The sequence below is a fragment of the Ammodytes marinus genome (assembly GCF_949987685.1).
Source record: "Ammodytes marinus genome assembly, chromosome: 4".
NCBI lineage: Eukaryota > Metazoa > Chordata > Actinopteri > Uranoscopiformes > Ammodytidae > Ammodytes > Ammodytes marinus.
Window position 1 is genome coordinate 36,201,558 of NC_137233.1, and position 27,844 is coordinate 36,229,401.

Here is a 27,844-nt window from a genome sequence, read left to right on the forward strand (position 1 = left end):
CATCAAAGGAGGCATCAACAGCAAGGATAAATGGGGAGTCAAAATCAGGATGTGCTAGTGTAACACTGTGCATAAGGTCATGCTTTAAAACCCTGAAAGCTTCTCTGCACTCGTTAGTCCAATCAGATGGCGACAGTCTAACTGGGCCCTTTTTGAACTTTGGTTTATTTCTCCTTCCTCTTTTGGGTGATGCAGCGGGTTCAGCCACGAGGCTGAACAATGGCTTAGCTTTGGCAGAGCAACCTTCAATAAAGTGATGGTAATAGAGGACCATACCTAAGAAGGATCTGATTTTCTTTGCAGACGGTGTCTCTCCATTAGGCTCCATCAGGTCAGCTTCCTGCACATCATTAATAGCCTGCACTTTACTCGGGTCAGTCTTAACACCATCTCCACATATGATGTGCCCCAGGAACTTGACAGACCGGCGAAGAAAGTGGCACTTTTTAGGCGAAAGCTTCAAATTGTTGGCCGAAAGGCGGGAGAAAACCATCTGCAACCGCTGGAGTGCGACCTGTTCAGATGGAGCATAAACCATTAGGTCATCCAGGTAACATAACAGGCTTGTGAAATTCTCATCACCAAAGATGGACATCATCATTCGCATGAAAGTAGCAGGGCTGTTTGTGAGACCCTGAGGCATCCTGTTATATTCATGTAGACCAAAGGGGGAAGAGAACGCTGTGTATTTTTTGTCATCCTCATGCAGCCTGACATTGTAGAACCCGGAGGTGAGGTCCATTGTTGAAAAGAACACATTTCCACCGAGTGCAGCGAGACTGTCTGTCTGATGAGGCAATGGATGTGCGTCTTTGACAGTTCTTGCGTTCAACCACCTGAAGTCATTACAGATGCGGAGATCACCATTTGACTTGACAACCAGGACGAGGGGAGATGCATATTCACTCTGAGACTTGCGAATTATCCCCAATTCCTCCATATCATTGATGGCAGTGCGGAGTTTATCATAATGGCAGGGTGGGACTCGTCTGTATGGAAGTCTGAAAGGCTTATCATCCATTAAACGGATTCTATGTACAAACTCTTTTGCCTCACCGCAGTCCATTTTGTGCCTCGAGAATATGTTCTCATACTGTTCAATGATGTACAGCAGTTTATCTTTCCACTCCGGAGAGACTTCACAGGATAAAAGGTCCAAATCTTGCAGGCCAAGGTCGCTCAAGATGCGTGATATTTCTTCCTCCGACCTTGCTTTAGGAGGTGAACTGTGTGTGTGCTGCGCACTGGATTGGACGTGCTCTGGTTCCGGTAAGTCCTGCACAGAGAGACATGGGGACACATCGGCAACCTTTGCATTTCTCTTAAGCGTGAGTGGCTTTTCAGTTGGATTTAATATTTTCACTGGAACCCAGCCTTCTCCTGACAACGAAGTCACAACTCTCCCCACAAGAATTTGTGCAGGTCTGGCCTTGGACTGTGTGGGTTCAATGACAACTGTTTTTCCCACTGCAGATACATCAGAAGCAGGTAACTTAGCCCACACTAAATGCTCAGACATTGGCTGTAAAGTGACACATCTTTTAAGTTTAGCCGTGCCGATCCTGTTCGGCGTCGCTCCGGCTTCACATTTATCCATGTCAGACAACAGAGACATTAAATGGGGTAGATTATCACCTTGAGTGTTTTCAACAGGAGATGTGAATTCACCAACTGTCTCCTTCATCTGTGAGATAAGCCACTTGATTAAGTTACTGCCAAGAATCATTTCATCAGTCTGGCCTGGCACAACCAGAACTGGTATTATCACTTTATAGCCATACACTGATGTTATGAGGTCATACATGGCGGTAGGCGTGACAAGGTTACCCCCACAACCAACAATGACAAACTCTTCAGCTGATTTCTTTTTCATGTCGGGGATGGACTGGGAAAGTTTGTTGTCAGCTGCCACACTTACAGTGCATGCCATAGAACCACTGTCCACTAATGCTCTCAGGACTAGATTATTAGCAGTGGTGACATCTGTGTAGAATAGGCTGTCAGTTTTTGAGAGTCTCTGCAAGTCTTGTACAATCATTGTTTTATGTGACGGCAAAATATTGCTGTAGGTCTCACATAAGGTGTCATAATCTTTGATTTCTGTCATATTCAAGGTGGGAGGCTCACTTACTTGATCTACACTGTCCTCCCCTATGTGCAGATCATTTAGTTTCCCTGTTGAACATGGGGAGGAGGGCGTCTTCCCTCAGGGCAGTTGCGACGTGAATGGTCAGGTGAGTAACAAAGAAAGCACAGCCTGTGCTCGCGACAGTGTGTGAGAGCAGAGTGAGAGCCGTCTTTACATAGCTTGCATGACATTTCATTCAAGCCCTCAATCCTTGGCGGCCTGTTCTGTGGTCTCTTGTTAGCTTGAGTGTAACCAGGGCTCTGCAGCAACACTTTCTCCAGCATTCCAATCATCCTCTCCAGAGCACCGGCGTCTTGGCTCACAGCTTGCTTTTGTTCTGGGATGTCTGAAACAGGCGTAGTGTTAGGACAAACCTCGACTTTGTTCATGTTTACTTTTCCACTTCTCACTGCAGAAGATCTTACTCCTTTCTCAAGGTGGTATTCATCTAACACTTCTTGAACCTCTCGTGTGGACCATTTGTCAACCGTCTTGGACCTAAAGGTAAGGGCTAAATCTCTGTTGGGGCAGTGTCTGATGAACATACGTGTGACTTCAACACTGGGGTTGTCGAATACTTTGCCTTGCTCTTTGAGAGAAGTTACAGCATCGTCAGCAGCTCTGTTAAGTCTTATCCAATATTCATATGGATCCTCCTCCCCCTTTGGTAAAGTGGAGTAAAAGTCAGCCAGCGGAACAGGGGAGCAATGGCTTGAGCCAAAATGTTTGTGCAGTAGCCTGTAGATTGCATGTGGATTACGCTTAACATCAATCTCACCATTTCTTATCCCATATCTCACCACATCCTTTGCCTTGCCTCTCAGGTGGACGAGAATTTCCTCAGCCTGATGTTCCAGCTGCACGCCACTTTTATTGATGTAGTTCTTCATCGAGTCCTCCCAGTCATCAACATCCAGTTTATCCGAGCTCTCCCCTCGAAACGCAGGTGGGTCTTTAACTCCTCTCTGTGCGACCAGCTGGACTTTGGATTGATCTAGTGTGTGGCTCTGGAAGGACTCTTTGTTATTGCAAGACTCATCATGGCTTGTGTGTGCAGCAGCTTTGGGGCTCGATGTGTTAAGGTGGGACATTACGCTATCAGCCAACTGCTGTCCTATCTGCTGCACAATAGTGCTCATTTGGTCAAAGAATCTAACATCATCATGGGGAGGGGCTGGGGGTGATGTGTTAGTGCACTGTGGTGGACATAACTCAACTTTAGGTTCACTGTGAGGTGTCGCTACATCATCACCAAAATATGTCTTATTCCCCACATGATCACCAAGAGAAAATGGGACTGGGGTGCTATGTAACCCTCTACCCCTGCTAATACCCAGCGGAGTGATATCAGAGTTACAAAAGTTACTGAAGCTCATTTTTGTCATCAAAAGTCACCAGTTATATCTAAGAACTCAATCAAATATAGCAACTAGGCTGGCACTTAAACACACTTAATAAAAAGGACACAGTTCCAAAACGATGTAGTGGCGAGAAGACGTCTGTCCGGTCCGGCGTGGTCATGGACGAGTCACGGCACCAATGTGACCTCTGTGGTCGGTCTCTCGCACAATAACGTCTCGGAACCCAGGTTTTGGCAACAGCCGTTTTAATGGCTCTGCATCTGCATATTTTATAGAAAACAACAGCGGAGAGAGTCATCAACGTGGGCACGGACAAGTGTGTTCACTCATGGAATTCTCTCAATGGCTTTTTAACTATTACAGTGTGATCATATAGTGGTATTTGGTACACATAAATAAAATAAATAAAGCATAACAGAAGTCTCACTCTTCTTTTAAACAATAAAGAAATGTCCTATATAATAACAAAAATATATTCTTAATTTCACAGAGCTCACATAAGTGCATTAACCTGCTATTACCACATTTTTAGTAACCTCTTAACATGTATTACAAAGTGACAATAAAACACATAAACCAGCAGACAATATAGCTGCACAATATTAAAACACCTTGCAAAAGTAACACATAGCTACTGTACATACCTGCATATTTTATAGAAAACAACAGCGGAGAGAGTCATCAACGTGGGCACGGACAAGAGTGTGTTCACTGTAAAGACGGCACATAACGTGAGCTAGCTTAAAACAGGAATTTTCCCGACCAATAAAACATACAAAAGGCGACTTGAAAACAAGCAAAAACATGGCGAAACGTATCTTTAACATATATATTTTCCTACTTTACATAAACAGCTCAACTTCTAACTACAGTTCATATAGTTAATTATTAAATATGCGCACAGACTCAACACACGTATTACCTCATGGAATTCTCTCAATGGCTTTGGAGAATCCCCAGAATTCATTGCCCTAATGACCCAACTACTCCGTGCAGGTACACGTTTACGACAGTAGATGGCACTGTTGAACCATTTTAGCTGGATTTAAACAAGAACTCAACCAACCATGTTACACTAGCAACATGACGTTTACAGCGCCTTGGCTGTGTATTAACAATCAGCGCACGCACAGGTAGCATATCGTGAGGAGATATTTCATTCTGCATTCTCCAGAACTGCTGACTCCACCTTTAAACTGCTAAACTGGAGCCACTGGAACACCCTTACACCTGAGTGTGCAGAGTAGGGTTGCTGGACGGGTCCCGGGATTTCGGGATTCCCGCGAAATGAGTCAGTCCGGGAGTACCGGAAATTGGCCACGGGACCCGTCCTCCCGTTTTTTTAATTTTTTTTATTTGTTTAATTCATTAATAGTGGCCTTTACTAATAAAATATATTCTCGCCATCATGGCCTTTTCAGAAGGGAGGCTTTTGACGTGTCTGGTAATACATTTTCAATGACATGCGAGTGGAGAGAGACGCACTACCGTTCTACAGACGTGGCGACAAGCGGCCGCACTAAACTGTTGTTACGTCTGTAACGCAGACATGCGAGTGGAGAGGGAGAGAGAGAGTCCGCAGTTCTACAGACGGAGCGACAAGCGGCCGCACTACAGCTAAACTGTCACGTCGGTGCTCCTCTCTCTCTCTCTCACACACACACACACACACACACGCGCGCTGGCAGCCTGGCACAGCTGAACAGTGTTTTACTTTTCTCTCCTCAATGAGAGAATTATATTCAAGTCAAGATTGTATGATGAACATAAAGCAGCCTGTTTCTTTTGCTGCTTTCTCTTGTAGCGACATGAATCTAATGAGATGAAACAGCTGGAGCATCGCTGTTCGCCCCGTTCCTTCCACCAAACACTAAAGTGAAACCTAGACCTAATCCACAAAGTAGACATTTAAACCAAACCAAACTGAATAACTAATCCACTTATTAACTAAACAAATGTTAACAATATGAGTAGATATTTAAAGTGTAACTGAACCCTTTTACTTGTTTTTTGAGATAGAAGCTGAATTAAATCACTATGTTGTTAAGGAACACTTATATGCTGGTGTTAACATTGAAAAAAATTGCAATATGTTAAATATCGGCAATTTAAGAAATGTTTTGTATTGTAAATCATTTTAGAACTTTACTAAGATTTGAAAAAAACTTTTTGCCATCGGGTTCGAAAAATGACGTACTACTGTACTTTTGGTACAGTAGTACGTCATCACGTCGCCGCAAAGCCGGTGTTCTGACATTTTCTGCTCCCTCGTCAGATGTTGCTACCTATCAGAAAATGCTACCCTACGTCATGGTAGCGTATAGACAATTACCTCATCAAACGATGCATCCATTACAGAATCACGTTATTTTACACCACTACTCACCCTATGTAGGCCTACACACAGTGTAGCCTACACTGTAGGAATATGGGGAGCATATTTTGATGCTGTTAGTGTTTAATAGCCTATATCAAATTATGCTACCCTATCAGAAAATGCTACCTCACGTAATTGGTAGCGTATTTGATCTGTAGACCCATTAACTATCAAATAATGCTCCCACTACAGAATCACGTTACTTACAACACCACTACTCACCCCATGTAGCCTACACTGAAAGCTGTATATTTTTATGCTACTTTATAACGTTATTATAGATTTAGTAGGGTATAATGTGAGATCAATTGTCTCTATCAAATAATGCTCCCGCTACAGAATCACGTTATTTTACACCACTACCTATGTACACCCCCCTCCCACCACCACCACCGGCGAAAACTTTCTCCACTCCGAGTCTGGTAAAGTTAACACATAGAAAAGCCTATCATTTTATTTCTATATTCAGCAGCAAAGCCAGTGTCTACATGCTCACAGGTCAAAAGGCACAATTTAAACATATGTGTAGCATAATTACGCAGTTAAAAACATGTTTTGAAGAAAATACTCGGTAGCAAAAAAAGGTAGCAGAATCTGACGGCTGCTCACGCAGGATTGTTATTTTCGGAATGCGCATGCGCAGAACCACTAGGGAGCAAAATCTGACGGGTAGCAGAAAATGTCAAGTCACCGGTCACGCTCTTCACAGGTCCATGGCTGATCCATGAGCTACTACTGTTATACCATCCCTCCAAGGATGTTATTTCGGGGGTTAACACACTTCACTTCTATCGGCAGTGTGTCTGCATTATCTCACACTGTATAACACACACACACACACGGACCCGGACTTGTTCATTAGCCTACTTCACTTGATTGACACACGCTACCGCTCGCTCGCTCGCTCGCACGCACGCACGCACACACACACACAGACTGCCGCTCGTTCACTTGCGCTACTCGGTCTCCTAACACTACGATAGAAACACCCGCCAACAATTTAGAATAAGAAAGTCCTCCACCACAGACGACCCATCTGTGTGGCATATGAGCTCACTGTGTAGCGACAGCGCCGTTAGACTTTGTGTCACTCGATATTTCAATGAAGTCATGTCATTCAGATCTTCCTGAGTGACAGCTAGCAGCTAGCAGCTAGCCCCCTCCTTCACAGACACCGCGCGCCCCCTCCCTCCCGAAAGTCGGCCGGCTGATGTCGGAATGTTTAAAAACAATGGTTCTCAAACGGAATTCAGAATCCATGGTCTGAAAGCATTTTTCAAAATCGTGCAATAGCTCAAACAGGGGGTTCAGTTACCCTTTAACAGCAGCGACACAGGGTTGTAAACAAAAGTTGTTTCCATGGTTACCGCCTCCTTTCTCCGCCGATCCATGTCGAGTGCACCTGTAGAAAGAACGTCTACTCCCGTCTGAAAACACCTTTAGATGACTTAACTTTTAATGCCCTTAGTTCATTCTAGAGCTAGCATCCAGTCTGCCCTGCGCATATGAGGCTATAACGTTCCCAATAAACCACTCGGCCGAGTACGTCATGGACATATAAAGAAATGGACACCGTATTGAAAAATGGCGCCCATTCATTCCTATGAAAGCTGCTCAGGCGCAGAGAAGCAACAAGGAAGCTGCCATATTGCTTTCATGTTTTTTTTTTTTTTTTTTTTTATTATTAGAAATTTTATTTACAAAAACAAACGATCTCTTCAATCACAAGAGCGCCCGAGGCAAACATCAAAACATAGTGCATTACAGATTAAACTCATTACAAATAGCTTTGGTTTTCACAGCTTTGTAGTTGTTGCAATACTTAAGCGTGTCCAGGTAGGCATTAAAGTAAGAAATGAAGACAATAAAACTAGGTTTCTGATTTCCAAATTTGGTGGTGTGTATATAGAATTTAGCTAATAATAACATAAGATTAATAACAAACAATTTTTTAACAGAAAATATATTTTCAAAAATACCAAATAAAATAAAATCAATTTTGAGTTTGAGTCGTATATCTAACTTTCTGTTCAAAAAGAGGTTAATTTCATGCCACAGAGTTTGACTAAAGGAACATTCCCAAAAAAGATGTTGTGTTGTTTCATCTGTAGTCTCGCAAAGCCAGACCAAACTACAGCACGTAGTATGGTCTGGAAGCACTCTGTTTAGAGCCGTCTATTCGGGTGGGGAAACCGGGGGAAACTGGGCTAGCCTGTTTGTATTTGTTTAAACCAATCACAATCATCTAGGGCGGGGCTAACCCCGGGAAGCAGCAGCGGTGTCCTGCAAAATAGTGCCGGGGGGGGACTTATTTTGATGGAACGTCTTCACGTCCAGAGAAATGGCTAAACCCGCAAACGCCACACAAAAACTATTAAAGACAAAAGGAATATACATAGTGTGTTGCTTTCTAACCAGCATGTCAAGACACCATACACTTTAGCCCCCGAGGAGCTCACGGGATAACTTAACCGGAGTTAACTAGCCACGTAGTGTTATCTCTGGTAACATCATCGGCGGTTGAGAGGACGGCTACGGCGGTCGAGTAGAATTTTTAGCATTCGAGAACTTATGTCACCACCTCCTATCGCTGTAGTCAGAGCCGTAGTCCGTCTGTTTACAGGCAGAACAGGGTTTTGACGTTGTGAGCGCTACACCAACTGCAGCAAGTAGCCGTAAGAGTTGCTAGGTGATAGTGGAAGCCGCTGGAATCTTTCCCCGTCGCTAAAACACCGCTGCTTAGTCCCTAATTCACCAAAGAAAGGGAATGGCGGATCTTAATCTAGCTGGTTATAAGGTCCGGTGCTCAATTCAAACCCCCACGCTTCATTTTCCAGAGTTTATGAGGGTATTTCTGCCCGGGGGTAGTTGTACAATGAAGTTGGACAGCTAGGCTAGGCTAATCTAGGCTGCGTCCCGGACCGCCGCCGCCAATATTATTATCCCGAAGTATCGCCACACTTTATTTCTGTCTACAGTAATGTGACTTCTCACACCCTGTGTGTGTGTGTGAGAGAGAGCGCTGCACATAAGCACACGGGTTGACTGTGAGCGAATTGTTTCCGAATTTGAGGGGGATCACAATAGGGGAAAGCCAGCAACCGGAAAAGGAGGGGGCTGCGTCAGGGCTGCGTAGCTTGCCGGCGCAAGCGAATAGACGCTGGCGGAAGTGGTCATGCCAGACTATTTCATCTGTGACGTGACAAAATGAGCAGAGAGGATCAACATCTAACATATATCTTACAATAACAGAATTAACAGGGTAACATCTGTGCAATAGTTTCAAAGACACCTCTCGCACCTTATTTGAGACAAAAAATTTCCTGGGTAATAACCATGTTTTTTCCCATTCTATATGTAAATACTGATTATTCCAATAAAATACAGAGGCAGTTTTACTAATTGTGCTTTTTTGTATTAATTCCCTTATACATCTATTGTTTGTTTTTACACTCAAAAAAGGATCTGAGTTTCCTATATAAAGCTCTGGCATAAAGGTTTGCTGGACAGTATCTCTTATTGACGATGAAAGTAGAATTTTAACACCTGAAGGAATTGCATCAAAAACAATAGCAAATTCCCGAGGAAGCACAGGAATGTTATATTCTGATAAAAATTCATTATATGTAAACAAATGACCCTCCTTATTAAATAGTTGACTGACAAGTAGAATTCCATTATCAACCCAATTCTTCAAAAATAACGACTTTCGTTTAAAACAATACAACAACAATATTTGGAACAACTTGGTTGTTCCAAATATAATATTTTTGAGGGGAAAAGTTATGTTTATACACTAGGCTTTAGCTTAAAAGTAGCTGTTTATGGAAATCAGAAAGTTTTATGGGAAGCTTTTCTATTTTAAAATTACATCTTAACAGAAAATTAAATCCTCCTAAGGCTTCAAATATATATGTTGAAATGAAATTCCATAATGAGGTTGGATTAGCTAAATATCTTTTTAACCATTTAATTTTAAAAGTGGAATGAAGAGTATGAAAATCTAAAACATTGAATCCACCATTGCTTAGTTTGTTAATCATAACATTTTTTTGAATGAGATGTGATTTTCTTTTCCATATGAAATCAAACAAAGTTTTATACATTTTTGTACATAAATCTTTGGAAACATCAAGAGCTGAGCTAGTATAAACCAGTCTAGAAAGGCCCTCAGCTTTGGAGAGCAAGACTCGACCAGTTATCGTTAAGTCTCTTTGGAGCCATGAATTGAATCTTTGCTGCAGTGAAGAGATGAGTGGATTAAAATTTTCATTCATTCTTGAGTTTTGTTCTTTAACAATTATAACACCAAGGTACTTAACTTTATACTTCACAGGAATACCTGAAACTTCTAAGTCATTGCAAGGCTTGATGGGAAGCAACTCACATTTGGATAAATTAAGTTTGAGACCGGAGGCTGCTGAAAACTTGTCAAATAAGTTTACTGCATTAACAATCTGAGACCTGTCCTGTAGAAATAAAGTCGTATCATCTGCCAGTTGGCACAAAGAGATTACCCTTCCAGCTATTGAGATGCCTTTCAAGCAACTATTCTGAATAAATATGGCTAATATTTGCATGGGAATCAGGAATAAATATGGTGAAACAGGACAGCCTTGGCGAATCCCTCGTTCTATTCTAAATCTCTTTGTGGTTCCATAGGGCAATTTAATTGAACTATTCCCAAAAGCATATAATGTGCGTATTGATTTTTTTAAATGTTCTCCAAATCCAAACATATCAAGGGCTTTAAATATGAATTCATGTTCTATAGAGTCAAAGGCCTTTTGAAAATCAAGAAAAAGAATGAAACTATCATCTAGCACTAAGTCTGAATAGTCTAATACATCAAGGACGAGTCTTATATTATCTATTATGTGTCTACCAGACATAAAGCCATTTTGGGATTCACCAATAATGCAGTTTAGAACATTTTTAATTTATTAGCTATACATATTGCAATAATTTTATAATCATTATTTAACAATGAGATGGGACGCCAATTATCTAACTTTAAGATATATTTCTGGGGTTTTGGGATTAAAGTAATTAGGCCTTGGCATAATGAAGAGGGAAGTTCTTCTTTGTTGATACTCTCTTTAAAGACATTAAAGCTACTACGAGTAAGTCGGCACGTTGGCGACACCTTTGAACAAAAGCGGTAGTATTTTTACGACGCCAGCTGTTTTCTAGCTCGTGCGGGGAGAGCAAGATTCAAATAATCAGGAAGCAATATGGTGCGTGTCCGTGTGTTGAAAGTGTGATGGCACCGGACTCTTTTCGGCTTCCAGAGAGTGGTTAGTGACACAGCATCAACTAATGCCAGTAAGTGCTAAACACACCTGATTGCAATGAGTTGATGCATTGTCACCTCTCACGTAGCTGAACGAGTCCGTGTCCGTGGGATGGCAGTTAGTTAGTAGTCTATGGATCACGATGAGGTAATGTGTTTATGTTGTTGTAAATAATGACTATTTCAGATGAATAATGGTCATCTGATGATGCTGGTGAGGCAAAGTAAACTTTGTTTTAGAAGGCTACCGCTCATTCATTTAGGAGTAAACACTGCAGTCTAGGTTCGCTCCGTGAAATTGTGTATACGTTGCTTGGCAACGCCCTCCCACCCGCCTATCACTCTCCCATTTAGCTTTTCTTCATTGCATTTTTTTTTTTTTCTTTGATGGTTCAGCCCCGTTATCAGTCATTATGACTACAAACAACTGTCTCAAACAAGGCTCCCGCTCCCCTTCCCTCACCTGGAGCCATAGGCTTCTCAATTCACGTTGCTGCGCCACACTGAAATCTGCGACCAATGCGGATATGTGACCATAGAGCATGCACGCGTGAACCGAAAATCGGACTGGGTGTACGACCAGATCAAATGCAGTAATAAAAACTATATAAAAACGTCTTTCTTTGCACTGATGGTCTCGTTTGCTGTTAAAGGTAATTTATGATTATGAGAGGAAACATGAGGCTGTTTAAAAGATATTTAAATGTTACTCGTTGCCGCTTTAAGCAAAAAAGGGGAAAGCTCTTCGGAAAATATTTTATAGAATTCAGAAGTCAATCCATCAGTTCCTGGTGATTTATTTACTTTAAGTTTCTTAATAGCATCCTTAATTTCTACAATAGTAATTGGAGAATCACAGATCGCTTGGTTAGCAACTCCAATTGTTTTAACATCCCCAAGGGAGTTAAAGAATTCACCCATCTCAGCTGGTAACAACTTTGATTCATATAGAGTTTTATAATAATTTTCACAAATGTTAGAAATGTCTGTGGGATTATCAACATCTGTGCCATTAAAAGAGTCTGGTAATTCCATTTTTGTTTTGCCTTTGTTTCTCTAGTTTAAAAAAATAACTGGAGTTCTGTTCCCCCTCTTCTAGCCACTTTGCCCTTGAGCGAATAAAGGCTCCTTTTGCTTTGCTGATATATAACTGATCTAATTTAATTAGCAATGTTTGTAACTGTGCTTTTTGACTATCAGACATATTTTCAGGTAAGATAGAAGATAGTGAGATCAAATTTGATATCAAAGTATTTTCTTCCCTTTTCTTGTCTTTTTTAACATTTGCACCTGTTTCCATTAGGATTTTCCTTCATTCAAATTTTAATAAATCCCAGTATTTCCCATAAGCCCTCTCATTTTCTGCCAGTCTAAGAAACTCAGTTATCTTATTTTTGATAATTAAATTTAGAGGTTCACTGAATAAGAGTGTATTATTGAGCTTCCAGTACGCAGGGGTTCTTTTATTTACTCTATCTGATGACATATTCAACGTCAAAACAATGGCTTTATGGTCCGTAAGGGGTGTGGGAATAATCTCAACTTTACAGTGCGAGTAGGGTAAGGATTCAGAAATTAACCAAAGGTCTATTCTTGATTGTAAAGAGCCAGATCTATTTTTTCCAGGTAAATTCTTTAGAGTTGGGATTGTTAACTCTCCATACATCAATTAAGCCCCTCTCATTCATAAGATCAGTTATAATAGAGTTTGTTGTATGTCTGCTTGGCCATCTGTCAACATTATCATTAACAGTAGTATTGAAGTCTCCACCTAAAATAATTTTCATATCAGGGAATCTTTGCAATAGGGCATCTATATTCGAGTTTAGCTTTTCAAACAGCTCCTTGTTTTCCTTGGTGTTATTATAGCCATAAACATTACCTATTAAAAAGGTCTGGTTATAAAGATAAAGAACCATAAGTGCATAATGTCCATGTGGATCACTTTGTGTAAGGATAATTTTTCCATTAGGATTAGTGTTCCTGCTGATCGCTGGCTTCCATGTGACATCCACAAGTCTTCTCCCCATTGGGATTTCCAAAATTTATTGTCCTCAACAACAGAATGAGTTTCTTGGATTAGACAAAAGTCTGCATTAAAATGTTTTGCATATAAAAATAAAGCCTTTCGTTTTGTAATGTCTCTCAAACCTCGAGCGTTAACTGAAAAAAACTTAATAACAGAAATGATTAAACAGAACAACTGTCACTCGCTTTAACCTTAAAACTGGTTATATGCAGACAGCAGAACTCATCCTCCTTTAACTTAAACGTGAGCATCAGATCAGTCAGTGAATTTCCTTGTTATCCACAAAGGCTCTCCCTCCGACAAAAAAGGCAATCTTCTTCTCTTGACGGGCTTGCTGGATTATTGGCCACAGCCGGCTCCTTTTATCGCGATCCTCTGCAGTAAGATCTTCCTTGAAGCGGAGATTTTTCTGCTTCAGATATTCAGAATTTTTGGCCATCTTCCAAATCATGTCACGAAAGTGCCTCATAGAGAACTGTATTATGACATCGCGGTCTTGTGCTTTGGCTGGGTTTTTCCTTCCAAGCCTGTGTACCGAATCGATCACTTCCAGAAACTTCTCATTATACCCCGGGGCGACATTTTGACAAATGTCGATAACTTTCATTCTCACCTCCTCCCCATCTACTTCAGGCAGACTGCGCAGGAGGAGATTCCATCTTTTCTTGTAGCGCGCCAAATCAAGCACTTTGTTTTCCAGCGACTGGATTTTTTCTTCAGCTTTGCTAACTCGATCAACAGTGTGTTGCATTGTACCTTTTATTTCTTGCATGTCAGCAGAGAGAAAGTTGATGGAAGACTTGAGCTCCTCGATAGACTTTCCAATCGAAGAGCCTTGCTTCTCGATAGCTAGCTTTAGCACAGCTACTATGTTGTCTGCCGTTTCTTTTTCCATTTTCCCTTTTTTTAAGAGAGGTATTTTCGTAGGAGAAACGGGTGGGCCACCTTCAGTTTTGCGTTTGGTAGAGGAGATGTATGGCATTACTGCAATTCCTCGTGGAAAAGAACTGATGCGTTTTCTTTAAAAACAAGTTGGAGGAGAGTTCCGTTTGAACAACTTACTCCGTCGTCATCTTGACGCTGTCCCCATATTGCTTTCATGTAAGCCCTGGCACGCCCAAGTGTATGACGTGGCGGCGCCATCGACCTATCAAGAAAGAGGGGGCGGCAACGGGCGGCAAGCGTAGCGGACTGGTAGCGGATGTAGAATCCTCATCCTGGTTCTGTAGCATTGTAAGCTAAAGGTTTTAGCCTTTTGCGAGCACAGTTGCTATAAGTCACTACCCCCCCCCCCCGATGAGTCGCTATATGTGATATTTAAATTACACTCCGCTTTTGGAAAGTAATATAGCGGTTAACAATTTCTTAACAAAGATTCCTCTGTCATCTGGTCAACCATTATTACCTAATGAAAGCTAAACCAAGCACTGTTTTGATAGCGTGTGTTACATCTTTATAGGTCCATGGTGCTTAAGTGAAATTCATTTCATTTAACTTTTATTTATCCTCGAGAGACCAATTGAGGGGTGAAATCAACCAAACAAATATTCAAATGCTGTGAGCTTTTTAAAGTTTACTTATAAGACTAATGTTGCAGCTTGAACAAATGGATCAATAAATGGTGAATCGCAATGATCGCAAGCAGAGGGACATGAGAGTTATTGAGCGCACACGTCAAACAGCTGAACTAGTCCTACAAATCCCTCGGCGACTTAAGTGTTAAAAAGTCACCAAAATGCCAAAAAACTATCAACGTCCTTCATGTTAAGTAAAAGAAAAAACCTCAGACACGAGAAGGTAATGGAGCCGTGCACTGAGCATGGACCTATAAAGAAAGCACTGAGCCTTCTCGGAGACCGGGCCGAAAACCGAAACATTTGTTTCACTACGACTCTGTTCAGCTGCCCACGGCTGCCCACTCCCTCCTCCTCCCTCGAAAACAAACTGAAAGCCGTTAAAAGCCGTTGGGCTAATAAAACGCTTGATGTGGCGTTTTGAAATGAAAAAACTTCAGTTTTAATAGTATATGGTCTAAAGATAAGTTTGAGCCTATGATTGATATCCAGAAAATGTTTGCGGCGACACAATCTTGTTCGCCGCTTGTATTGGTGTGGACAGGGAAATCTGCCTTAGGGCTACCATGAAAATAAGCTCCCATTCACAGCATGCAGTACCAATGGGTTGGCCACTAGTCCATGCTGTCTGCTCGGAGAAGGCAGCATCCTGGGGGCCTGGAGTACGTGGGTACAAAACAAAGTATTAAAAAGGCACTTCCGGTTTAACGGGAATAGAGCTGTTAAGCGGAAGTGGCTTACTTCCGGGACATGGGACCAGCATGGGACCTCACGGCTCGAAAAATTACAACGGTAGTCAATGGAAAGAAATGTATTATTTTCTGGTCCCAGTCATGAAATGCCTTCGATTACACATATGTTTTGTATGGATTTAGATTGTATTTTTTCATGCAAAGAATGGAACAATTTAGCGAGTAGAAGCTGGATACGGTCAGGTTTTGTGCAGAGCGCTTTTGTGCACTACAGCTCTTCGCTGCTCTTGACACTTATGATATAGGCTACGTCACCACCACTCGCACCCGCTTAGCTCAGAAACATGGCTGTGGCTGTGTCCGGACTGCCATACTAACGTCCTACTCATACTCATTTTGACTTCAATTTGAGTATGTGACGGTTGGGTATGCGAGTTTGGGTATGTGAGAAATTCCCGGATGAGTACTAACTTCCGGGAAGATTTTGGGTATGACTCGATTGTATACTTTTCCTACTCAACCGCCCCACAATGCATTGGGTCAATTCTACCCGCCCAGGAAAATGAAATATTTTCAAGCAAGTTGCTAGGCAACAACATTGTTTGGGGTTCCGCGATCTGACAACTGTACGTGCAGTCATTCATAAACTCTTACAATAGATAAGAGATGAAGATAAATACCTAACAACGTTAGGGTCACTAATGGCGCTTTTCCACCGCAAATGTAGCTCGACTCGACTCAACTCGACTCAACTCAACTTGGTTTGGTAGCAGCACGGGTCGTTTTCCACCGCAAATAGTACCTGCTGAACGTGGGCGGGGTCGTCGTAAGGGGCTGAAAGCCTACTCCGGAGCAAAGTAGCAGAGCAGAAATTGCGAGCAGTTGTTGCACTATTAACTGAACCAACCGCCAAAAACACGGATGAAAAATGTTTAAGAAATACCCCCCTTGTATCTGTTTGCTAAAATAAGTAGAAGAATATTGCTACGGGCCATTAAAAGGGATGGTTGTTGTCCCGATGTGTGACTCTGCCACACAGTCAGCTGTAGGGATGCGTCACGTACATCCCTATGCACGTAAACACGGGCATGATAAAGTTGACTGTTTAGTGCTTGTTTCAGGATACGTGTTTTCAAATGCAAGCCGTGTCTCAGCCTGAATATTTTATTGAGGTAATCAGTTCAGTCCGAGGCTTGTAATGTAGTCGCTCGTTATCATGTCTGTCCCAGCTGGCTACTATTAGCCTAGCTGCTAGCTGCCCTACATGTCTCCTCTCGTATGATAAGTAACTTCCCCAACAACCAACACTGGCTGAGCTTAGCGAATATATGGAAAATAAATTCAGATCTGTGATGCAAATCAAATGAAAGAGAGCCAGAGAAGGCTGCACGCGGCGTAAATACTCTCAAAAGTCCCGGAGAGTTGGGGAGAATAAACAACAGAATGAAGCCGGTAGTCTCTGGCCACTGATTGGCCAGACAATAGTCTCTGGCCAATCAGTGGCCGGCCGTCTGCCGACGTCACCTTTTAGCATCGGCTCAGCTCGCTTGGAACCTAGAGCGAGGCGATACCAAAAAAGCAGCCGCTACGTGGTACCAGGTACCATGAAATTGCGGTGGAAAAGCCAAAAATGCGAGTCGAGTCGAGCTGATACCATGCGGTGGAAAAGCGCCATATGTGAAATGAGTGAAGTGAGTCTGATAGTGGAGAGAGATCAGAACAGATTGCTGTTCCACACACCGCGGCTCGTCCAGCTCAACTCACAGACAGCTGAGTGCTGATGAGCCGGACAGAGAGCGTCGGAGGGATCCTCCGCCTCAAAACATAATTATAAAACAAGAGGTCTAAAACACAGATGATGAACACAGGACTGTAAAAATCTAGTTCAATATCTAACCTGTAGAGGGCGGTTATAAGCTTAACAGTGTCTAAACTGCCTGAATCTTATAAGAAGAAGAATAAATTCTTCATTGCTTGAGTATACTTCAACTGAAAACGTTTCGACGCAGCTCGCATACACAATCGATCTTTGAGTAGAGAGTATGCAGTATATAGATGGTGAGTATGTAGGATGTCGGACGCTAGTATGGCAGTCCGGACACGGCCTGTGTCTTTAATGCACTTTACCGCCTTCTTTCAATGACAAGACAAAAGTCTTCAGCGTGGCGAAAACCACTACACAAGTGGACATGTGGAGAGTTTCAATTTCTCGAGTGGGGAGATTGTTGGCGTTGTCCACGCCAGCCATTAGCATTAGCATTAGCACTGTCAGTCGAGAAGTGGAGGGAATGTGTTGAGGTGACAAGACTTGTAGTTGTTCTCGTAACATTTTTTCAAAAGCCGTTAGACGAATAATCATACAACATACCGTCAAACTCTTCACATGAAAAATGATCATTTAGACCCATACAAAACATATATGTAATCCAAGGCATTTAATGACTGGGACCAGAAAATAGTACATTACTTTCCATAGACTCCCATTAATTTTTTTTCAGCCGAGAGGTCCCATGCCCCGTAATTCCGCCACTTCCGCTTAACAGCTCTATTCCCGGGATCTCCCGGATGGAGGCTCTTTTTTCCCGGGAATTGAAAAGGGTCAATTCCGGGAATTTTCAGCAACCCTAGTGCAGAGGTCATGAAAAGGTTTTACAAAATACCACACGCTCCTTACAGGGCAATTCATCGCTTTTAATTGTTCATGAATGCAAAAAAGGTTAACAGGGACACTATATTACAGTGAAAAACAATTTTTAATACCCATCATCCTTAATATCTTCATGTTTCCACCAATCCTTAAATGCTGCTGCCACCAAATAATAGAGCATTACGTTCCAGATGGATTCTTGTTATCTGCAGTCAATTTTAAATGGATTCCAATACCGAAAAAACATGTTTTTGAAGAGCAGAAGTAGCTGACGCAGCGATTAACTCAGGATTGGAGGTGAATGACTACAGTGTAGAGAGCTGTTGAGTGGATTCATCTGCAATCTACTGCAGCCCATTGATTAGCATTGGGTTAAGTGAAGGGAAAGCAAAGTTAGCCAATCCATCACCCACAGGGCATTGTCAAGAATAAACAGTCACAATGGGTAGGAGGAATACTGATAGGCAAAGGGTTAAGACCTCTTACTCCTTTGAAGTCGTTATTTTAAATATTGACAGTGATCCGACTTTGTGTTCGGAGTCTTGTAGCTTTTGTCTAGTTTTTTTATTTTATTTGGATTTCAATACTTACTTAAAAGGTGAAGTAAGGGCTTCCGGTTTAGCATGTGAAGAGGAAGAACGTGTTGCGCCGGGGGCCGGGGCTCCTAAGCGTTCACTGCTTTTTTACATATCATACATATCACACACTACCCGAAAGCCATTTTTTTTGCTTGGTTATTGATATTGTTATTGTTTGGTGATGATGGGCCGCAGCAAGCAGAAGGAAAAGGGGCAGAATTCGCCGGAGAAAGAGGCAGCCACGATGTCGGACTGTCATGGCTGTGCTGCTAGCCGACCTAACAACAACCCTTACTACAACCATGAAAATGGTAGTGAGTGAAGCCTTGAGGCCCATTTCTGCTGCCTTAGATGCCGTCAAGTCGACCACCGACTCGCTCAACCTGAAGATGACCGCCATGGAGACAGCACTGTCTGACCACAGCGACCAGATCACCGCCCTCGAGCTGACATGTGCACGTTTGCAGTCTGAAAATACACAGCTGATGGCTAAGACCGAAGATTTGGAATCACGGTCACGTCGCAATAATCTACGCGTGATTGGAATCCCGGAGAAGACCGAGGGAGCAGACCCAGTAAAGTTTATGGCTGCCCTTTTTAACGAGGTCCTCGGCGCCGGCTTTTTCTCCTCTCCTCCAGTTTTGGATAGAGGTCACCGCATCGGTCCAGCGCGCTCGGCGGAGGAAGGCAGGGGGTCCAGACGAGAGTATTTATTGTCCAGTTCCACTACTTCAGCGATAAGGAGCGTGTTCTGAGACGAGAGAGGGACGCACAGCAGCTCAAGTACCATGGACAGAATGTTTACTTTTTCCCCGACATGACCGCCAACGTTTATGCGCCTACAATGGCGGAGCAGGTAAAAATCTTTCCTAATGTCTGTTTTGATGGTTTTTATCATGTTTTATCACACTTATGGATCTGAGATGATGCTAGAAGACCGCAGTGCATTAATGTGGTGACGTAGGGACGAGCGAGGGGACTGCTAACTGCAGTAACTGACAGGAAGTTAGCTAAAAGAACCATTCCGCTTACAGCACCTTTAAGTAAACTGTTCCAGTTTTTTGTAAGGAGTCACTATTCAAATACTTGAAACACACCAGCCTTTTGGAGTACCTTGGCAGCAATGAGTGTCGAGTGTGCACATTTTCATTCTCTGCAACTGAGTTTTGAACACTTGCATTGCTTTCACAGTTTTAGTGGAGCGTAACCAAGCAGGACTGACAGCGGTTTTCTGAGACCGATTAAACACACGTTTCATACCTACAAAGGAGGTGGCCGCCTTTTTTCAAAGGCTCATCGATACATGCATAGCAGAGATGTGAGGCAGCTGCTTAAATGTCCTTGTCACTCTTTTTAGAAAAGTGCCCTAACAAGTTCTGTGAGTGACATACCGTACACCCTAGGTAAAGTTAAATATATTAAGATTACAAGCTTTCTTTTCAAAACACACATAAGTGACACATAGGTAGACATATGAAACAAACAGAATTAAAGAGAATTTTGAAACATTCAAAAGAAGAGAAAAACAAGTCAATATCTTTGGCCAAAAGATGTTCGTCCATCGTGCAAGTGTGTATCCAGTCACTCCTTCAGTTTTCCCTCTAAGAAGCTCTGGATCTTTTGAAAGTTCTCCTCTTGCTGACCCAGAGCCTCAAGCAGAATGCCCATCGGTGACCTCTTCAGTCCAGCCCCTTCAATCTTGTTCTCCAGCTTATTCTTCATGTTGCGGAGGCGGAATGAAGCATGCGCACAGACTACTGAAAAGCAGATGGTAAAGTGACTGTTAAAATATTTGAAATGTTTGGCACAAACAAACATACATTTTAATGGTTCATTGTCAAACTATAATAACTGCCTTTGAGAACAGAATAGTGAAATCAAAAATATGTTTGCCTATAAGTTAAATGCACTGATCATTACACTAAAAAAAGATAGAACGATGAAATTAATGGGCATTTAAAAAGGTGGAGTCAGCAATTCTAGAGAATGCTTGTTTTTAAAATCACTGAATATCATCTCACGATATGCTACATGTACATACTCGGTGTGTGCTGAAAATAAAATCCAGTGTTAATACCCAGCATAGGCCCTGTTAACGGGCATGTTGCTAGCTACCGAGGGTCCTTTATGTAAATATACCCTTTGTTAACATACCAGTTTACAGAGCCTAGGCTCTGTATTAAAAGGTGCTCTGAGGAGCTTCAGTTTGTGTTAACCCATTGATGACGGCTGCTGCGCGATGCCACATTGCCTCTCCTGCCTGATACTGCATCGTGCAGCATTGTTACTCTTGAAAATCTAATTTTCATGGCATGCGCAACATAGAATGCACCGTCATTGGTTCAAATACACATGAGGTGGGTTTTGTTGATTTTTTAAGACCACGTGACCACCCAAAAGTTGTGTGGTTTGCCGAAAATCACATCAATCAAAAAAATAAAAAATAAAACAAAATAATAAAAAAAAATAAGCCGGCTGTGTCAGCGATAGTGTATTACATAACAGTTAGTGGCGTTTGGTGCGCAGAATCAAGGTCCACTATAGGCTACTGACGAAAATCACACTAAATATTTTATATTATTTATTCTTTTTTTTCTCCCCCATCTAATTTTGACGATTTTTAGAAAAATGTGTTGGTGTGTAATCGCTAAGGGAGCATGTTTAAATAAAACCTGTGAACCTTAACTTTTAAATGTATTTTATTTCATGTTTCTATGTGCTACACAGGCTTAGATATTAAGGTTTTGGTAGACTTGACAATTCGTACTATTTTTTCAGAAAACCCTCAGGCATTCTAGGCATGTATCCTAGATTGCCATAGTCATCAATGGGTTAATTATTGCACCCCCTTTTGACAAAAGCAGTAGTGTTTACTTTGCCAGCTGTTCATCCTGGGTGAGCGTACCCATGACAAAGGCATTATGAAAAACTATATAAAAATAGCACTCTGGTGTGATGGTCTCGTTTACTGTTACATGTAATTTATGACCATCAGAGAAGTTGAAGGGACAGTACAGACTTTAATCAGATAACTAATTTAACAGAAGTCTGTACTGTTTTTCACATTACAAAAACAGATACAGTGGCTTGCAAAAGTATTCATACCCCATGGAATTTTCCACATTTTGTCACATTAAAACCACACGCGTACATTTATTTTATTGGGATTTCATGTGATAGACCAACACACAGTGGTGCATCATTGTGAAGTGGAATGAAAATTAAATATGGTTTTAATTTTTTTTTATAAATAAAAAACTGAAAAGCATGGCGTGCATAAGTATTCAGCCCCCCTGAGTCAATACGTTGTAGAACCACCTATCGCTGCAATAACAGCTGCAAGTCTATTGGGGTATGTCTCTGCCAGCTTTGCCCATCTAGAGACTGATATTTTTGCCCATTCTTCTTTGCAAAATAGCTCAAGCTTCAGATTCAGCATCAGATTGGATGGAGAGCATCTGTGAACAGCAATTTTCAAGTCTTTCCAGATATTCTCAATTGTATTGAGGTCTGGAGTATAGTATAGTAGATCTGGCTGTATGTTTAGGGTATTTAACCTTCTGGAAGGTGAACCTCCACCCCAGTCTCAAGTCTTTTGCAGACTCTAACAGGTTTTTCTGCCCTGTATTTGGCTCCATCCTTCTTCCCATCAACTCTGACCAGCTTCCCTATCCCTGCTGAAGAACAGAACCCCAACAGCATGATGCTGCCACCACCATGTTTCACGGTGGGGATGGTGTTTTCTGGGCGATGTGCAGTGTTAGTTTTCTGCCACACATTGCACTTTGCGTTAAGGCCAAAAACTAAAATTTTGGTCTCATCTGACCAGAGCACCTTCCTCCAACACTTGCCACAAGCCATGCGGGGGACACAGCATATTCAGATGAGACCAAACTTGAAGTTTTTGGCCTGAATGCAAAATGCAATGTGTGGCAGAAACTAACACTGCACATCACCCTATACACACCATCCTCACCGTGAAACATGGTGGTGGCAGCATCATGCTATGGGGATGCTTTTCTTCAGGAGAGAAGAGGGAAGCTGTTTAGAGTTGATGGGAAGATGGATGGAGCCAAATACAGGACAGAAAACCTGTTAGAGTCTGCAACAGACTTGAGACTGGGGTGGAGGTTCACCTTCCAGAGGGACAACTAGCCTATAATACAATCAGATCTACTATTGAATGGTTTAAATCAAAGCATAGTCATGTGTTAGAATGGTCCAGTCAAAGTCCAGACCTCAATACAATTGAGAATCTATGGAAAGACTTGAAAATTGCTGTTCACAGACGCTCTCCATCCAATCTGATGCTAAATCTGAAGCTCAAGCTAAAGAAGAATGGGCAAAAATGTCAGTCTGTAGATGGGCAAAGCTGGTGGAGACATACCCCAAATAGATTTGCAGCTGTAATTGCAGCGATAGGTGGTTCTACAAAGCATTGGCACAGGGGGCTGAATACTTTTGCACGCCACACTTTTCAGTTTTTTATTTATAAAAAAAATGTAAAACCATGTTTCATTTTCATTCCACTTCACAATTATGCGCCACTTTGTGTTGGTCTATCACATAAAATCCCAATAAAATAAATGTACGTGCGTGGTTATAATGTGACTAAATGTCGAAAATTTCAAGGGGTATGAATACTTTTGCAAGGCACTGTAAATACTTAATTTATGGGATTCGTTTTCTCCTCTCAGTGCCATATAAGTCATAGTCCAACATTATCATGTTAAACTTACAAGCCAGGGGTAAAGTGATTGCAGACATAAACACCATGACACTCCCCATCATAGAGATTAAAAAGTAGCTGGCGACCATGACGGCGATCACAAACGCTGTGGGGTTCTGCCTCTTGAAGTTACTGATGACGGCTCTGTTCTCTCCGGCCCACACCGAACCCAGGAAGACACATGACACCACTGCCATTGCTGTGAACATCCCCAGAGGGTTCAGGAACCTGCAGGCCAGTAACAGACATTGAGACCAAAACAGCCTTCATACAATTCAAACCAGACATAGGCAGAGGGTTCCTGTGTTTGTTTGTGTCTGGCGCCACCAAGTGTGTACAAAAAAGTACTCCAACACAGCAAAATCAACCAATTGAAATTTTAATATCTTCTAATTTTTAAACTATTTATCTGCCAGTTTTTATTATCTCTTGAATGCAATCTCAATATTTTCTTACGCTTTAATTTTTAATGTATTTCTATGCCCCTATAAAGACAACTTGTGTCTGAATTCTGCTATAAAAAATAAACTTGCCTTGCCAAAGCTGAAACAAGAGTCAACCAATCAATGGTTTCTGCTTCTCCAACATGATGATTAGCTGATTTTTCGGAGGGTTTGGACTGATGGACAGATTAAACAAGGAATTTAAAGTCAATACCGGGGCTCTGGGTGATTATAATGTACATTTTCTAAAATTGCATTAATCAAATAATTAACATAATAATCTGCAGATTAGTTGAAGCCCTCAAATCCTGAAAAAATAAAACAGTATATCAAATCACAAGTTCACACGTATGCAATCATTTTGTTGTGGCGCACACACAAAAGAAAAAAAGAAGTTAACTTAACATATTCTCATCCATGTCACACATCTCCTGTTGTATTCTCCCTGGACAGACACCTTTGATACAAAAGCCTTTTCTGATAAATCCAGCCTTGGCACTACTACACTGATGTCATTGGGCCAAGTTTTATGACCTGTGTGTGACCAAGGGCTCACAAAACAAGTTCAACTTACTTACTCAACTTACTTGTTCACAAAGATATTTGGCTTAACAGACATTGGCGATATCTGAAACTTGCAACGAATAAAGCATATACGGTGCATCTATTTTTAGCGGGCCGAGCAGGAGCTGCGACCGCGTTTTTCAGAGCAACGCGGTTCCCAAGCCCTGCTGGGCAGGGAACCCTATTGTTTTTGTAAGGATTCTTATTAGGCCATTAGCTTAGCCCCCGGTCATAACTGCTTGCAGTTCTAGTTATTTTTGGTCACCTAGAAGTGTGTCCACAGCCCAAACCGTAAATGGTGCGGACATGCCACTTGCATGACTAGATCCAGGTCCGTGCCGTGTACGCAGACCACAAAATTCAGACATGCCGGCCACTAGGTGGCGCTACAACAAACGCAAACACTTTTGGGGTTATAACTCCCTCACCGAACATCCCTTAGTCAGGCCCGGATTAACCCCTTAAGGTACGGCCACACCGAACGTGTTAGGCGCGGTAGAGGCGTAGAAAATCGACATTTTTGTATAGGGAACCATTGGTTTAGGCACGATGATGCGTTACGCACGGTAAAGCGGTGCCTTGGGTGCGGTAGCCACGTTACCAGCGCGCCTACCGCATCAACGCACAAGTTAAATTTTTTTTACTTTTTACGCTCCAACGCGTGACACTTAGCCGCGTTAGCCAATCAGCTCGGAGAATGACCCGACGTCACGGACATCGGCACGGTGGGAGGACAGTGTACACAGAGGCTGAGAAACACCAAGGAGGAAATGTAGCGGGCGGCTGGTGCTGTATGAAGCCGCTCGGGGTTAGAAGACGTGGGGAAAGTAAACCAGGAGAATGGGCTTCCTGGTTAATTCAGTGAATATGTGCGGCTGTGCTTTAGCCGATAAACCAAGTTAGCACCGGTCAGATAGCATTAGTTAACTGACCCGGCTGTGTGCAGCTACCACCTCCATATAATGAACCCAAACATAACGGCTAAGTCCGGGGAACTTTCACGACAAGTACAGCGAAGCACCGGTGTTTATATCTACGCCAGCCACGGTCCCCTGTCACAGCCAGGTAGGGTAATGTAGGCTACTTGCCTTTATTTTGTACCGCCGTGTGCACACAATGCTGCTGTAAATATGTTTGGTATGGTGCTGCCTTGCTGTTTGAGTTCATTTCCGAGCGGCGTGAATATGCAATGCTGTTGTAAGGCTATTTGTTCCGTTCAGTTGCTGTTTATTTGTCTTTTGGCACAATTGTTGGTCGTGTTGTTTTTTTTGTGCGGACATGATCGCTGTTGTGTCTGGTCGCAGCCATGGTTAATTAGGGGAATAAATATACCAGGAGGGAGACTAGCTGCATAGGTGCGTTCGGCGCGTTTGCCACCGCACCCAACGCGTTTGGTGTGGGCGCACCTTTAGGGTGCCCCAGGGTGACTTCACATGAAATGCCCCTGTCCTTCAACTTTACACAAATATTTTAAAATGTACTATGGCATTAAGGCCACAGATTTACAAGAACGTGTAGCTAAAGACAAGTACAGAGTGACTCACCACACAGACTACTACAGAAACATTTATATCCAACCAAAAATCCTGACACTGACAGGAGTCTCATACTAGCCTTGCACTGATGCTCAAATCGGGGGCGACTGTGGCTCAGTTGGTAGAGCGGGTCGGCCCTGCCACCTGTGTCATAGTTGTTGTGTCCTTGGGCAAGACACTTAACCCACCTTGCCTTGTGTGAATGTCGATAGTTAGCCTGCTATCGATGTATGAATGTGTGAGTGAATGGTAACGTGGGAAAGGAAAACAGGTCTCCCTTGCAACAGAGTCTTCGGTCTCAATGGGATATACCTGTATAAATAAAAGGTAAAAAAAAAAAAAAAAAAAAAATCAGAATGCAACCCCCCATCACCAAATAAATATTTCCATAATAAATGACCTTAGGGCATACAAAAACAATAATTAGCATGCAGGTTTAACTCTCCTGTATAGATTTATTTAAAAGTGAAGACAACCTAGAGTCAAATTACTTTGTAGTGAAGTGATATCTTTATATCCTTAAGATTAAATCATAGCCTAATTGACATTGATCTAAATGGTCTCTGGGAATTGTAGGCTATGTTAAATGTTAGACATTAGCATAATAAAGTTCATCATGTCCATCTTTAAAAAAGGGATCTTTTATTAGGCCTATATACACTTCATCAACGTTACATTCTTACTCTGTTTTGATATTTAACCTACTTTAACTTTCTTTAGGCCTATCATATTTGTAATGCAAAGGGAGAAATACTAAACCTCCTTTGTTTGGATCGAATAGGATTGTTTTATCACTTAAAAGTATACTTATCTCGTAAAATAACAAGAAAGATAAAAATGTGTGGGGAATGGGGATATATCTTGTTTCTTGTTGTTTTGAAAATGGCGCTTACTTTTGAAGTGTTTACTCCTCTGGGTTTTATATTCTGCTTCTAATCGGTTATAGTATGTGTAGCTCTTCTACGAATATGTTTCTTTCTTTCAAATTTTTTTTTATTAAATCGCAGAGTAGCAAAGCAACTGCAGTACAATGGATTATACATTTTTTCCCCGTTTTTTTCCCCCCCGAACATACCCCACCCATATCCCACCCTCACACCCAATCACAAACAGTCCTGCATTAAAGGCCTACTTCACCGGTGGGAATATGAAGGTGTATTGAATTCTGAGATCCTATGTAGTATAAATGTGCAAAAAAAATAAAAATCGGTTCATCCTAGCCTGAGAAAAAGGCAGAAAGAGTGTTTTTTTTAACCCTATATTAATCTTACTGTGACATCACAGTAAGATAAATATAGGGTTAAAAAAAAATTACTTTGTAAATATTACTGTGATGTCACAGTAGGAGAAATCACAGTAATATTTACAAAGTAAGGTTTTTTTTTTTAACCCTATATTTATCTTACTGTGTCACAGTAAGATTAATATAGGGTTAAAAAAACGCTCTTTCTGCCTTTTCTCAGGCTAGGATGAACCAATTTAATTTTTTTTGCACATTTATACTACATAGGATCTCAGAATTCAATACACCTTCATATTCAAACCGGTGAAGTAGGCCTTTAAGAAATCAGTACACAAAACAATACACAACGTCAAAAGTAGCAGAAACAAAACAGAAACAGAAACACACACTTCAAGAAACAAAAACAAACAACCAATATGAAACAAAAAACACAAAGAAATAAAATTGAATCAAATAAAAGAGGGGAGGGGGTAGCTACTCTTCAACTATTGTGGTCGGTTTCTCAAAATAGTTTAGGAAGGGGCGCCATATTTTATGAAATTTAGTCTCAGATCCCTGGGTAGTGCAACGAATTTTCTCCAGATTAATACATGACATAATGTCTCTAATCCAATGTGAGTGGGAAGGAGGAGCAGGATCTTTCCATTTAAG

At 41.8% G+C, this 27,844-nt stretch overlaps 1 protein-coding gene across 3 annotated transcripts in view; it reads right to left on the bottom strand.

The window, feature by feature from the left end:
- Positions 1 to 18,135: 18,135 nt before the first annotated feature.
- arl6ip5a (ADP-ribosylation factor-like 6 interacting protein 5a) overlaps positions 18,136 to 27,844 on the bottom strand; it is a 46,033-nt gene continuing 36,324 nt past the window's right edge. The window contains exons 2-4 of one of the 3 annotated variants that reach the window (XM_080026468.1): positions 23,942 to 24,027; positions 23,419 to 23,636; positions 18,136 to 20,436 (exon numbers count right to left, since the gene is read on the bottom strand). In XM_080026468.1, the coding sequence (XP_079882594.1) occupies positions 20,261 to 20,436; positions 23,419 to 23,636; positions 23,942 to 24,027 (480 nt within the window). In that variant the 3' untranslated portion in view covers positions 18,136 to 20,260. The remainder of the gene's footprint in view (positions 20,437 to 23,418; positions 23,637 to 23,941; positions 24,028 to 27,844) is intronic. The other 2 variants (XM_080026467.1, XM_080026466.1) reach the window with 2 other exon arrangements.